Below are 14,279 nucleotides of genomic sequence, written 5' to 3' on the forward strand. Positions count from 1 at the left end.
TAACCTGGGTTGCCTGACCTCTGATGGGCCCTGTGAGGCGACCTTTGGCTGCATGGGGTAAGGACAACCCTGGCCAGCGTGGCTGGTGCCTGCAGGTGTGCTGAGGGGGCCCTCACCCTGTGAGGCCCAGCCGCAGTGGGAGAAAGACAGGCCACCAGAGAACAGAGTCCCCGTGGAGGAAGAACCAGAAACGCCTGAGGCCGGCTGACACAGCCACCAGGCGAGGCAGAGGGGCCTGGGAAGCCCTGTACCAGCAGGCCTGCCCTCCCCGCATTCCCACAGGCCCTGGAAGACCGCACGTCCATCATTTCACTCACAGGGCAGAGGGGTGGGGAGAGAGGGAGAGTGGGGTGACCTGTGTCTACGCCCCATTCCCAGGACAGCACCCCACAGCTCAGTGCAAACTGGATCAAACTAAACAGCCTGGCTGTGACACCAAGCAGCTTTCTCAAAACTAAAGGGGGCGCAAACACTGCGGCGTGTCCAAGGCACCTCGAGGGTCAGAGCAGACAGACGGAGGGGAAAGGGCCACAAGGGGTGAGGCCCACAAACGCCCCAGGGCTGCCACCCAGAACAGAAGCCACGCTCACAGAGGTGAACATACTTTATTGCCCTTCCTCACACATCTACATCAGCTGCCGTGCACGGCCTGGGACCAGCCTGATGTCACAAGCCCGCAGGGCAACCACGCGGGCTAAGTATCTGCAACTTCCCTTTCTTCCTGAAAATTAAGAGAACTGAGACTAATTTAAGAAGCTTCATTCATACTCCTCACTTGCTGGTTTCAGAAGGCCTGGAACGCAGCTGTGAGAAGTGTCCTTTTGGCAAGGAGCTCATCCTCCCTGGCCAAAGGGACTGTCTGCTACGGAAACCCCCTCACCGTTCAGTTAATCAGCACTCATTTACTCCACACTGGAGAATCTTCAATTAGCCACAAGCATGGCGCTGTGCTTTCCTGAATACGAGATTTGCACATTTAAGAAATTTCCCTTCTGAACACTGAGCACTCTGAAGCAAGCCAAGCTAAGACTGCAGAAGGATCTGTCTACCCGATTCTCCCCAAGAAAGCTGCCTTGACTGAAATCTTCAGGTCACACAGGCAAACTCCAGCAGCCACTGGGTGCACGCTTTGCTCCTTCCTCCGCATGGAAGGAAGGGAAGCCCAGTGGAGGGCGAAACGTCTCACATCCTCTACCCCTGACCCCAAGTATGTCGCACGCTCCCTCTTCAGGCAGAAAATAACTATCAACCTAAGCACAAAAATAAATTGCTATCATAGTCCAAGCTGGACAGGAAAGCAGGCCACCAGCTCCACCTGGTGGACGAGGCTGAGGCCACGGCACTGAGCAGCATCACTTTCGGGTGAGTTCCAGCACCTTCTTCACCATGGCCCCAATCCCATCGTGGATGTGATGGAGCGCGGTCTCGCACATGAAGGCTGGGGTCGTGACCACCTTGTTTTTCTGGTCGACGTGAGCTTCGTGCACAGAAGTTACGGAAAAACGTCACCCAGCAAGGACGAGAGAGAACCTTAGGCATAAAGCATCCACCCTGGCCGCTGCTGCCAGGCCGCCCTCAGGGGCGCATGCCACGCTCCTCCTCAACATATGTGAAACGTGGGGAACCCTCCTGGAGCAACCTCTGCCGACAGGGCCCCGCCTTCCGCACTGTCTGCACTACTTAACCGAAGAACGTGGAACGAGTTCCCGATCAGCGTGTTCTCAAAAGGAAAAACGCTCGCAATCTCAGCAACGAGAGCACTGGCTTCATAACACGCTTTACACCATCAGGCCACACGAGACCAACACAGACCTGGGACCCCACGACAGCCCTGAAGGCGGCAGCAGCACCTCCATTTTTCAGATCAAGAAACTGAGACACTGTCGAGTGCCCGCTCCCACCATAGAGGAGCCACAGAGACCAACTCAACCTGGGATCCATGCTCCACACAATGCACGGCCTGACCCCTACCCTTCCTCCACCCTAACCAACACGTGTGTCCTTGGATCTATGCCAAAGGCCCCAGGGCCAACCCCATGCCAACCAACCGCCAAGGTCTGCTGGCCACTCTGCTCTGAAGGGAGGTGGAAAATTGACACCTGAAACCACCTGCAAATAAAGACACTCCGAAGAGAGAAAGCCACCTTCGACACAGACAAAACCTTCAAGACAGGACCCAAAGCTGTCTCGGGCACCTTCGGGGACACGGCTGCTCTGTTCCTGACTTGGCCACGTGCAGATCCTCTGGGTCCAGATGTAGGCCCACGACACAGTCAGCCTGTGGCCTGAGGTTCTGCACGCCTGCAGAGCTCTGCCAGCAGCTCCCTTCCGCGTCCTCAGTCCATCATCTCAGCATGCAGAGGACTCACTCGCAGGAGGAACAGGGGCAATGAGGCTGTCTGGGACTGACACCCATCCCCTCTGCCCGGGAAGCTTCCACCAAAATAAGAATAAAGCCGGGAAGTGCCCCCACCCACATCCCTTCCCCTAGCCTCCACCCTGCCTTGGGCCCTCGCTCTCTCCCTCCAAGAGCAGGCAGCTCCCTGGCCCTCCAGCCTCCATCTCCTTGCCCCACCAGGGAGCCGGGCTGAGCCGAGGGCAGCATGTGCCCACTGGACGGGCCCGGAAACATGGCCACAGCACAGGCAGAGACCTCTCAGCGCTGGGCACCAGGCCCCAGCAGGCCGGTGCCCCAGCAGGGCAGTGACTGGTTGAAGAGGCTGCTGCCCAAGACAGCCCCAAAGGGCCAGAGGAGGGGGACCCAGCACCATGCACTGTCCCCCACTGCCAGAAAGGATATGGTCACTCCCTTCACGCAGTGCTTGGCGCCCAGGGCTTTGATGGCCTCCGCGGTGCCGGCGTATGGCCACTTGCCGCCTTCCTCCTGCTCATGGCCCACGGTGACCTCAACGCCGCGGAGCACTCTGGCTGCAAGGACAGGAGCAATGCAGCACAAGCTGAAAGGTGAAGGACAAGGTCAGCTCAGGACCGTGCGTGTGGATGCCAGGCCGGGGGGTGCTACGAGGCAGCCTAAAGAACCTAAGTAACCTTGAAAACAAGCACCAACGCCAGCAGTCGTGGGGGTGGAGGGCACCGCAGCAGAGCCACTGCCAGCTCTGAGAGGTGAGCCTGCCCCCTGGACCCATGGCGGCTCTGACCGATGGAGCGTGGGAGAGCCGCATCATGACTTGGTCCTCAGTTTGCTCCCCGACGTCTGGAGCCTCCGGGCACCAGCTGCCAGACAAGGACAAGCCACCGGATGTGGTGTGTGGGGATGCAGAGGTCGACTCGCAGAGGAGGCAGCAGATGGTGGCAGCTGTCTTAGGCCTGAGTTTTGGGGGTGGCTTCTCACACGGCAACAAATAACCACAGCTGTACTGACTGGCTGTAACCAGACCCCCTCCTCCAAAGGGGACACAAGGAGCCAGGGGACACAGTTCAACCAGCAGCCTCGCCTGACCTGTCGGTGCAGAGGTAGGTGGATGCTTGGCCCCGAGGGAGCTGAGGACCCTCTCAGCAGAGCACCAACCCTACTACACACCCACAAGCAGCCTGTGCCAGCAGCACCTGAGCTTCATGGTCACTCTTGGGTGCACACACCAGGCCATCACAGTGCCTGCCCTTGGGGCTCCCAAGAGGTTCTGCTCTTCACCAGGAGGCGCTCCCACCCAACGGTGCCTGAGCCCGTTGCTGCAGTCGACACTGAGGCGTCCAGGCGCCGGGTGCTGCAGAATGCCCGGCGTGAGAACATGTGTCAACTGCCACAGCAGCTCCAGGCCAGGCGACCCATCGTGTGGCTCCATCAAGGACTGCCCTCTCCTCACCTGGGCTCCACGCACCCCAGCCCCCTCCCTTTCATAACCCTCTTCTCCCTGTCTTTAACAGCACCTATAGGCTTCCCCCACTATCCCAGAGTCCATTTCATGCCACTTTACTTTGACAAAAGCCCCACATCAGTGCCCGCTGCGGCCAAATGAAAGAAATCCAAAGAAGGTTTTCACACTTTTATGAAAAAAGGTGAAAAGCGAAGACGGCAGTCAGCCTTTGTTTTGCACTGGGCCGGTAGGGAGGCTGAGCAGTCAGCACACGCAGTATTTCACGCCCTGCCCAGGAGCCGCAGCAGACGGGAGCCGAGATGCTTGGCACAGCGGCAGGGGCAGAAGGGGTGGTGGCCGCTGACCTGCCTGCCCTGACAGGCGGCTGATGATGAGATGTTAAGAGGTGACCCTCTTATTTCTCCTCCACCGCAGTCTCCTGTACCTCCCACCACCCCACCTCCCCTGACTCAGCCTGCCACCCACCATCACCCCACACTGCTCAGCCTTCCAGGGCGCTCGCTGCCTCCTGGGTTCTCGTATGTGAAACTGCACCATTCACACGTAACTTCTACTTTCTATGAGCTGTATGCTTAGCACTTCATTCCCACTTTCACTGCATGTTACTGGTATTCTAGGTTTTGTGTATTATTTGCATGATTCAGTAGATTATTTTTTGGGTCTAGGAACAGTCAAAAACTTTTCCCACGTAAATTAGTGGGAATTGCTTCTTCGCTTTACACTGTTTTGGCTTCCGAAAGGTTTTGCAGGAATGGTCTATTTTAGACAGCGAGGACCACTCCTACTTGTGCTGACATGCAAGGCCCCATCTTGAGGCTGGTGTAACAAAATATCGTTAAAAACGTATTTACAAACTTGTTTAAATGTCACAACAATCAAAACAACTTTTGATTAGAAACCCAGGAGACACAATTTCCCTTAGCCACTGATAGGTAAGCAGCCACCTGAACCGATGTTGGGAGTGTCCCGCGTCGGCAGACTCAGAGGCACTGGAAGCCCAGGGCAGGATGCCCAGAAACAAACGCTGCGGCCATGAGCCCTCGAGTCAGGCTGTTCGTGCTGTGGACGCTGGCTGTGGTCTCAGGCTGCGGACGGTGACGCTGGCCGACAGCACACTCCTGACAGAGCCCTGGCCTGCAGCACTCCTGTGCTGAAGTCAGGGGACACACGAGCAAGGCAGCAAAGCTGGCGGAACCCCCATCGCCCATCTGTGCTTCTGACGAGAAGGCTGAGAAGTCACGGGACTGCTGGGAAGGGGGACGCGAGGCGCACTGCCTGAAAAGGGCATTTCATCCGTGGCCAGGACAACACTAAAGAAACTGCTGTGGGAGGGACTGAAGTGAGCCTCCAGCAATTACAGGGCGACTGATAAGAGTAGTCGCCATCCCCGCCCAGCCTCCATGCCCCACGGTTAGCAGGGGACAACACTGGCCTTGCTTCCTCTCGAGTGCACTCAGCTGAGACGTCTGTTTATACAAATAGGCAGAACGCCCGCAGGAAAGTGGCCAGTCTGCTCAGCTTCTGTCCTATGTATTGTACTTCTGAGTTGGTCACAAAGAAAGGGTGCCAGGCTCCTCCCTGGGCGCTCGCCCACATAAACAGGTGCTGCTCCAATGAGTGTCCTGGGAGGCAAGCGGCCACGCAGTATCGGCATCGCCCACTCTCCATGCTTCTTCTCTTCTGAGGAAGGTACCGTCTCTTCCGAGCAGGTCCAACTCTGGGAGGATGGAGGGAGATGCTGTGCATGCAGACGTGCGCCCGGGCTATGGACCCAAGGCTGGCGCCGCTCATGATCTGGGGCTCCCTGGGTGATGACTGGGCAGAGCCTCAGGCAAGTGACCACAGGGTCTGGGAAGGACACTGGCCTTCAGTGGGGACTGTCCTTTTGAGCCTCTGTAGCTCAGAGGGTTCTAACAGAATATTGCTCTCTTTCGGTTTGCCAACAATATGGTAGCAAGCATATCTGATGGAGATTGGAAGTGGCCTCGAGATTGTGTATTGGTGAATTTAGTTTTTAGTTTTTAGTTGTCTGTGCACTGCTGTGCTCCTGAGAGGCCTTCTCCAACCAGCAACAGACTCCAAAGCCACGTGGTCCACGCGCTGCAGTGTGGAGTACACGTGGACAAACAGCACACTGCACTGGAGCAGGACGGAGGAGCGACTGCCGGGGTATTTGTGGAAACACAAGTCCGACGAGATCAGGCCTGATGAGGGGGTCTCCACCCCACATCTCTGAGAGCCTCTCCTGGCTGCAGGTGACGGCTGGCCTCGCCCACCTGCCAGGACCGAGGACTGCAGGCTGTGGCATGAGCAAAGGCTGTGCCACGGTGTGAGTTTGGTCGTGCAGAGGAGGACAAGGACACTCGTGTGTGGCTGGCCTCAGGACCCAGTCCTTGGGCCATGACCTGCGATCGGTGTGTACCTCCAGAAGGGCAGCCAAGTGACAAGGCGTCAGGAAGGGTGCTCACGACAGTGACGGAGAATAGAAATCTGAGTGGTAACTACGGGGCTGCTCTGAGCAGGCATGGGAAGGCAAGGCCAGGCGAGGGGAAGAGGCGCCAGTAAAGGCTGGGGGTCAGGGAAGCACGGACTAGGGAACCTTCCAGAAGCTGAAAGAATCATCCCCTCTCCTTCCTGCTAAGTCGTCAGAAGAAATAAAAGTGACCAGAGAACTTTCAGAGCTGGAAGGCACCTGTGAGATCACATGAAACCCCCTTGGCGAAAGCGACGAAAGCGACGAAAGGGCTGAGAGTTCCCAAGCCCACAGGGCTCAACGGGAGCTCCTGGCTGTGAGCCCCGGGCCGCAGGCTCCAGCCGCCGCCCTCCCCCCACAGCCCAGTCTCAGACCCAGGCCAGCCGTCACCGGGCCCCAAGTGGAGGCCCCACGTCCTGCCAGGCCCGCTTTGGCGGTACGTACCCGATGGGCTTCCCGGCCTCGTGGAACTCCTTCAGGACACGCTCGACGTCTTTGTTGACCTTGCAGTCCTTCCCGTCTACGGCGAACGTGCTCCTACCAGAGAGAGGAGGCGTCCTCAGATCCTGCGGCTGGGTGGCCACCGGCCTGGGGAGCCTCCAACCCCACCCGAGGCTTACACGTGGGTCCGTTAACTCCACAGTCCCTGAAATCAGTCACTAATGTGTGTGCACATGGCTTTTCACATAATTGTATATACGTACACATACACTTTTTTTCTGCTTTTTAAAACAGAAAGAAGCACGGGAACCAGCAGGAGGGAGGACAACAGAGGCACAGTGGAGCACAGACACCAGAGCAAAGCCAAGCCAGGCCCCCAGGGCGCTCGGAAGTCCGCTTGGTAAACGAGAAACAGCCGACATCCGACTGGCCTAAAACCAGCAACAGATGCTGCACTTCACTAACAAGGAAAAGAAAGGCGAAGCACATCGGACAGCTGCTTCTTCACCAGACAAGGGCAGCTGAGGAGTCTCTACGGCCCCTCCCACCGCTGGCGGGCACGCGCCCGTACATCGCTCTGGAAGGCAATGTGGTGAGACCCATCAAACTTCAAAGGACACCCCCCCTTTCCCGAGAGCCTCACTTCCGGGCTTTCTTCTATTCTGTTTATGTGTTCGACTCCTCAATCCTAGGACGTCTGCAGTATCACACACAAAGGACTAGAAAACTCTTGGGGGAGACGGATGTTCGCTATCCTAACGTGGTGACGGTTTCACGCACACATCAAAACTCATTGAATTTTACATTTTAAAGGTATGTATGTCAATTACACCTCCAAAAAGCTATTAAGACAAAAGAGAGGGCTGGCAATCACGCACGTCCAGCAGGCTTGGGTCGTCTACCCAATGGGATCTGTGGGGCAGCTGTCGAACAATTAACGGACCAGCACTAAGCCACGCTGCTGAGCGGAAATATAGACTGCACAACAGTGAGCTGAGAGGCTGCTCACTGGTGAGATCTTAACCAGATATACAGATCTCTCGGGAAATACGCGCAGAAGCTGGTAACAGTGCCCGAGAGGAGCCAGAGCCCCAAGCAGGAAGAAGTGAACTCGCCTGCTCCCTGAACAACCAAAGCGGCCACCACACAGACCGCTGACGTGGGAGCTGGCCTTCCTTCTGGAAAGGTGAGAAAGAATGGGGCCAGTGACCAGAAGCCCAGCTTTCCCCAGGGAGCACGAGCTCACACGTGCACTGAGCCAAGGCCCACCGCTTCCTCGAACACCAAGCCAAACAACCAATAACCCTGCACAGCCCACGTCTGCGCTTCTGAGTCAACCAAGGGCGGGTGGTCAGCCTTGCTGGGACACGACCCCAACAAATCTCAAACTGCCCTTGAGTACCAAGCATCAGAGGTAAGGGGCAATGGCTTCTGAACCTGGCTCGTCCTTCTGAGAAAGCATGTCTGGTCCTGTTGGAAGTCGCAGAACAGCCAACACAGACCGCTCTCTGCATCGCCTGCCCGGAGACTTGTGAAGATGGTGAGGTGGGGAAATCACTTGACAGGCTGGTTTTCGGGAGGAGTGGACGTGAGGCAGGGACAGTGCTTCCAGCAAGAGAAAGGAGCATGGGCACCATTTCAAGGGGGTGGGAATCTGGCAAAAGGAGGTGTTCTGACATCCGCAGGTGGAGAGAGCCTCGAGGTGTCAGAACACGCGAGGCCCGTGAGTAGAGTCAGACTTCAGGGAATGCAACAGCCTCTGCCCCTTACGTTGGGGGGAGGGCGCCCACACAGCCAGCCAGGAGGTTGCCGGGCTGCTGCAGGTGGAAGGCCGATGATCAGCCGGTCAGCTGACTGAGCCAGGTGGAGCACAGGAACTGAGGACGGTGAGCACAGGATCCCAGGCATCTGGCCTGAACCCCACCCACCGCCTCCCCTGAACACGAGGGGTCCAGAGAACAAGAGCCTGACGGAAGCTGAGCACAGGTTGGGGGATGCAGCTTTAAACAGCAACAAGTGGGTCCAACCACTCAGGCAGGCAGCTGGAAATGCGGGTCAGAAAGGTGGAGATCCACGGTGCAGACATGGGGACAGCTGAGCCACATGCAGATGAAACTCCTGGGGACGGGGTGCAGGAGGGAGGCAGCTCCGGGAAGGAGCAGCTGGGAAGAACGAGCCCAGCGGGCAGTTCCCAGGGCGTGAAGACAGCACTCAGGGAACTCAGAGCTGGGGGGAGAACGGGACCCATCGGGGTTAGGAAGCAGTGGATACTGGAAACCTCAGAAAAGAGACACGGACAGCTCAGCGAGGAGGGAAACGGGATGGTGTGAGACTGGAGAACCACGCGGGAGGAAAGCAGGCGGGCACCAGCACCCACTCAGACTCTGAGAGTGAACAGGGGCGCAGGGGGGAAACGAAGGAAGAGCAGGGATTCTCGGAGTGATGCCCTGAGGAGGCGGTGGGCACAGCAGAGGGTGGGCAGAAGGCGAGAAGATCCGAGGTATTGGCCTTGAACCCCGGCCCACCCCTTTCTGACCAGAGTTTCCAGCAGAGGAGCGAGCAGGCAGACTACTGGGGCCCGGTCAGCTGAGGCTACAGGACCCCAGAATGGCCCAGGCAGCGGGAAGGCAAGCCCCAGGGGCTGGCTGCCTGTCGGCACAGCCAGACACCTTTCCCCAGAGCCCCCTGGACCTGGGACAGAGAAATGTTCTTATCCTTGACACAGGAAAATGCTTGGTTTAGGGCCTGATTTGCTGATCTATTGGTTTCCACCAAAACACATGTAGTCCCGGCTGTTACGCACAGTACATCGCCTGTTTAACACCCCCAAACTACCGGCGCAGCCACTTCCCATCTTCCCGCACCTGATGGCTGTGTGGGGACCCTCCATCACTGGAGCGGCAGCCCCAGGCCCACCTTGAGGGATGTGCCGGGACAGGCAGGCATTCCGTGAAACCAGAGACAAAAGAAAGAAGGGAACAGAAAGAGAACCTGAAACCCAAACAACGTCACAGCTATACCATGATGGTCTTGCAAACTTGTGGTCCAGTTACCGTGGCAACAACCCAGAGGGCAAAGCGAGAAAGGGCTCCCTTCCTCCACCCAGGACCGTCGCCCAAAGGGCCTGAGTGGGAAAGCAGGTTTCCGTGCTGCGAGGCCCACAGGAGAGCTGGTGTCTGAGGACCACCAACAGGGAGACGAGTTCTGAGTGACGAGACCTGTGAGCACCCTTGTCAGATGGGAGAGAGCCCAAGCCCTCAAAGGTGGCCAGGTCCCTGAGGGCTCAGAAAGGAGCAGGGAGAGGAAAACCCACAGCTTGCTCAAACACTACCTAGCCTCACCCTACAGCAGTCCCCATCACAGAGCAGCTCTGTGCATTGCCTGGACCCTAAGGCCCCCAAGAGCCGTTCACATCACCACCTCATCCCCATCGACCGCTCCAGGTGAAAAGCAGAAGACCCCAGAGCTCAAACACGTACAGGTTTTTGGCGGCTCCAAAGCCTCCGGGGAAGATGGCGGCGTCGTGGTTGGCCGCGCTGAGTCTAGCCAGGTCAGTGATCTTGCCGCGGGCGATCCTTGCCGACTCAGTCAGAACATTCCTGGCAAAGAACACAGAGGCCGGAAAAGAGGTTCAGTGTGCAACCAGGAAAAGGGGGCAGGTTGGAGTCTATCACAAGACAAGCAGACATGTTCCCTCGGCCTCGGGGACATGCGCTCACACGTGCATTAAGGCCGATACCTAGAAAATGTGACACAGTTACAGTAATGCCAAATTATCTGGCACTTTCTGTGTGAGCCCGGGGCCACCAGGAAGATGGAAGCCCCTCCGAGAGGCTGAAGCAGACAGCATTTAGTGCGGGGAGTTGATGGATGATGGGACAGTGGTGGGACAGTAAGAAACTACTGCTCAGGGAGAGCGAAGCAGCCCCAGGATGAGCCACAGCAGAAGTTGCTACCACCCTCGGCTGTGGGGCTCAGGGCCAAGGCCCAGGCAGAAAAAGAAACCACGGGGCTCCTGAGTGGGGAACCGCAGGCCCCACCTCTCTCTGTCTAAACCCAGCTGGAAGGTGCTGGAACCACAGCCTCCAAGGGCCACAGGCCGGGCAGGGTCAGGACAGCACATGCCTCCAGAACAGAAATGTGCCCGGGAGCTGGCTCAGAGATGTGGGGCCGCAAGAGGGGAACGAGGTGGGCGACCCAAGCCCATGAGACGCACTCCTTTAGTTAGAAGGAAGGTATGAGATCCTTGCTGGGTGGGAATTTTCCTTCAACGTTTTGGCAGGCATCAAGAGTTAACAACATCCTAGGCTCGCAGCATTTACAGAACAGCCTGAGGACGACTGCTCTGGAAGAAGATGGTTCATTTAGACACAGATCCAGCTCCCACCCAGGGTGAAGAACCTACGCATGCAGGTTCTCAGGACTGTCAACTTGCCCCTTGTCCACGCTCAAGGACCAGAGGGGTGGACCCACACCTGGTTTCACTCTCAGCAGGCTGCCCCTTGGTGTGGTCAATCACGTGCATCTGAGGGACGTCAGGAGCAAAGATCTGGACCTCAGCACCGCCACGGCTCAGGTGAACCAGTATCCTGCACGGGAGGACAACAGCATTTTAGCTGAGAGCCAGGTACAAACCCCTACGTTCATCTACTTGCTTTGCAGAAAGTTACAGTTCACTTGCTAACAACTCAAACGCCCACAATTCAAAGTCACTGTCACTGAACTAGCCTGTGGAGACCAGCTAGTCTCCAAGCTCCCTTCACAAGATGGTGTCCGGAGCAGGGTGGCCCAGCTGGTATCACAGCCGGGGTATCAGGATTCCCAGGCTGCTCTGGATGCTCTTCCTCCCACAGGCCAACTGACGGGCCTTGAGGTTTGAGGGCGCTTTCGGTCAGGATAGTAAGTTCATTCCTGGTCTCCGCCAGCTTTCCCACCACGGGGGTGGGAGAGAGACAGGGAGATGTGCAGGGCTCCCTGAGGGCTGCTCCATCACCACCCCGTCCCAGGTGCAGGGCCCTCGTGGCTCCCTGCGGGAGGCGGAGGCGGCACGGGGTACGTGAGCTGGTAGAGCCAGGACTGCCCTGGTGCTGGGGCTCTGCTTCCAGTAACCTCCCTGCCCGGGCCTGAGAGGTTTTCAAGCTGTTCACCGGCTCCCTGTTGCTGCCTCAGCTCTCTCGTTCCTCAGCCCCCACCAGGACACTCTCCTGGTCACCCCCCCAGCGCTGCGGGCTCCAAAGTTCACTCCACATCCGGCGCCAACACCAGGACACGGGGGCAGGCAACCCCAACGGGGCGGGCTCGGCGGCCACGCACAGCCACCAGCCTCAGGCGCCTGTGGGTACCCGGGAGGCTTGAGGGTGGGAGGGGCGCCTCACTGTCCCCCAACTTATCCCAAACCTGACAGCCCAGCATGGTCCTGCTCACAGGAACCTTTCTCCAAAAAATAAAAAAAACAGGATACAAACTACTCAGCACCAGCTGCCGGGTCACATCAATGACGCTCTGTCCTCAGACAGCCAAGGGCGCTGTGCTGCCCTGAGATCAGCTGGAGGGCCAAGCAAAACCAGCACCCATTCCCGTGAGCCCATTGTTAACACGGGGTGTGAGAAACACCAGAAGGCAGAGGGCACGTGGTCATCCCTGGGGGACACCGCCACAGGACATATTTACAAAGCTCGTTTTATGCGTTCCTATATTTTACACACCTGATCTATAAAACTTTTCCTTTGTGTCCCGAGGCCTGACCAGTCATTTTTGCCTGTCTAAGGGGAGGTTTCTTCAAAGGGCTCAGGAAGAGGCGCCCCCCGCCCCAGGACTGTCCCGAGGGGCTTACGCTGAGGCCTCGTGGAGCTCCGTGCCGTCGTAGACTCCGCATCCCGACAGCACCTGCGGAGGGGCGGACGGTCACTGGGGGTGCGCACAGAGGGACCCGAGACGGGGAGGAGAAGTCCGACCTGGGGCGGGGGCAGATGAGGACCCGACCTCGGGCGGAGGGCGCCGACCTGGGGCGGGGACCGGACCTCGGAGGCGGGGAGGGGGCCAACCTCGGGCGGGGAGAGGAGGGGGTCTCCGACGTCGGACGGTGGGGGTGAAAGGACCGGACCTCGGGCGGGGGGAGGGAGAGGGCCGGACCTCGGGCGGCGGCCCCGCCCCCACGCCCCGCCCGCCGGCGTCCACTCACCAGCGCGACCTTGGGCCCGGGGCGCGGCGCGGAGCCGTGCAGGGCTGCGCGCGGGGAGGGCGTCCGAGTGTTGGCGGGCAGCGGCCGCAGGCCGGGGAGCGGCGCGAGCGCGGAGGCCGCCGCCAGCCTGGGTGCCATCAGGGCCCGGACGGCCGCCATGGGTGCGCGGGACGGCGGGGGGTCGGAGGGTCACGGGACCACGGAGCCACGCACGGAACCCAGCCGGCCGCCCCTGCGCAGTCGCCTCGTCCCGTTCCACTCCCGCGAGTGCGCCGGGGGCGGGGCCGCGCCTGCGCAGTCGTCCCGGGGAGCTCTGGCTCTGTCCTCGCGGAAGCGGGTGATCGCGACCCCGGGCGGAGGGGTTCGCCCGCCCCGCCGCCTCCCTCCCGCTCCTTGTGTCCGGCTCTCGGCTGCGCTGCCCGGGCCCGGTGTCCCGTGTCTCCGGGCCGGGCGCGGGGCAGCAGCGGCTGAGCATCGCTGCTCTAAAATAGACTAAGAATCAACTTCAGCATCATCGTCATCCCTAAAAGTGGTTCCTCCGTGTCGAATGACCAGCGTTCAAATGTCGAATTCTCATAAATGTCCTTTTTTTCTTAGTGTTTGAATCGGGATCCAAATGAGGTCTTCACACTGCAGGGCCCCACCTCCTGTTCTTTGTTTCCCTTGATGTTACCCCTTCTCCAGAGTGTCCCTCTTGGTTTGCGGGCTGCACCGCGAGGTAAACTGCCTGTCCTCCAATTTCCTTCCGGAGGCTCCTCCAGGGTCAGTGTGGGGCAGGAACAGCCGTAGTGCTGTCTGCTCTCTCCTTGTGACCTGTACCGAGGCACTAAATCATTGCAAAATGGGGCTACTCTGACGCCTTGAGGGGCTAGTTGGAATTCTCCCGGTCAAAAAATACCTAGTGGTTATCCAGGAGCCGGTTCACATAGAAACGACTGGATAAATGCCATATTCTTTCCCTTAATTTACCACTTTTCAAACCAACAACACAGGTTTTTGAAGTAATTTGAATGGTCACTGTTGGAGGCAGCTGGTGAGCAACAGGCAGATACATTGGATGTTTCAACCCAGGGCCAGCACTGTCCTTATTGACATTCAAATTGTCCTATTTTAAAGACTTTTACAGTTGATCTCTGCAAGGAGATTCTCCTAGGAAACTAGAATAACAAACATAGGGCATTGTAAAAGTTATAACCAAAGACAAGCTTGGAATGTCTCACTGTCTTTATTCCTGAACCTTCATCACTGACTCCTCCATTTCTATGGATGGACCCAATTTCTTCTGGACCCAGGAGAGCCGTTCTCAATCCTCCCTGCACTCCCACCGGCATCCTGGCTTCTCACGGCT

The 14,279-nt window shown here is 58.2% G+C and overlaps 1 protein-coding gene across 1 annotated transcript; it reads right to left on the bottom strand.

Annotated features, from left to right (window-relative positions):
* Window positions 1–586: 586 nt before the first annotated feature.
* Window positions 587–13,206, bottom strand: LOC124234282 (putative glutamine amidotransferase-like class 1 domain-containing protein 3B, mitochondrial). Its single transcript, XM_046651549.1, has 7 exons — window positions 12,932–13,206; window positions 12,584–12,636; window positions 11,226–11,339; window positions 10,230–10,349; window positions 6,754–6,846; window positions 2,801–2,957; window positions 587–1,481 (listed from the first exon to the last, which is right to left on the bottom strand). The coding sequence occupies exons 1-7, from the start codon at window positions 13,088–13,090 to the stop codon at window positions 1,353–1,355; spliced, it is 825 nt and encodes a 274-aa protein (XP_046507505.1). The 5' UTR covers window positions 13,091–13,206; the 3' UTR covers window positions 587–1,352.
* Between the last annotated feature and the right edge of the window lie 1,073 nt (window positions 13,207–14,279).

The sequence above is a fragment of the Equus quagga genome, unplaced genomic scaffold (genome assembly GCF_021613505.1).
Source record: "Equus quagga isolate Etosha38 unplaced genomic scaffold, UCLA_HA_Equagga_1.0 73442_RagTag, whole genome shotgun sequence".
NCBI lineage: Eukaryota > Metazoa > Chordata > Mammalia > Perissodactyla > Equidae > Equus > Equus quagga.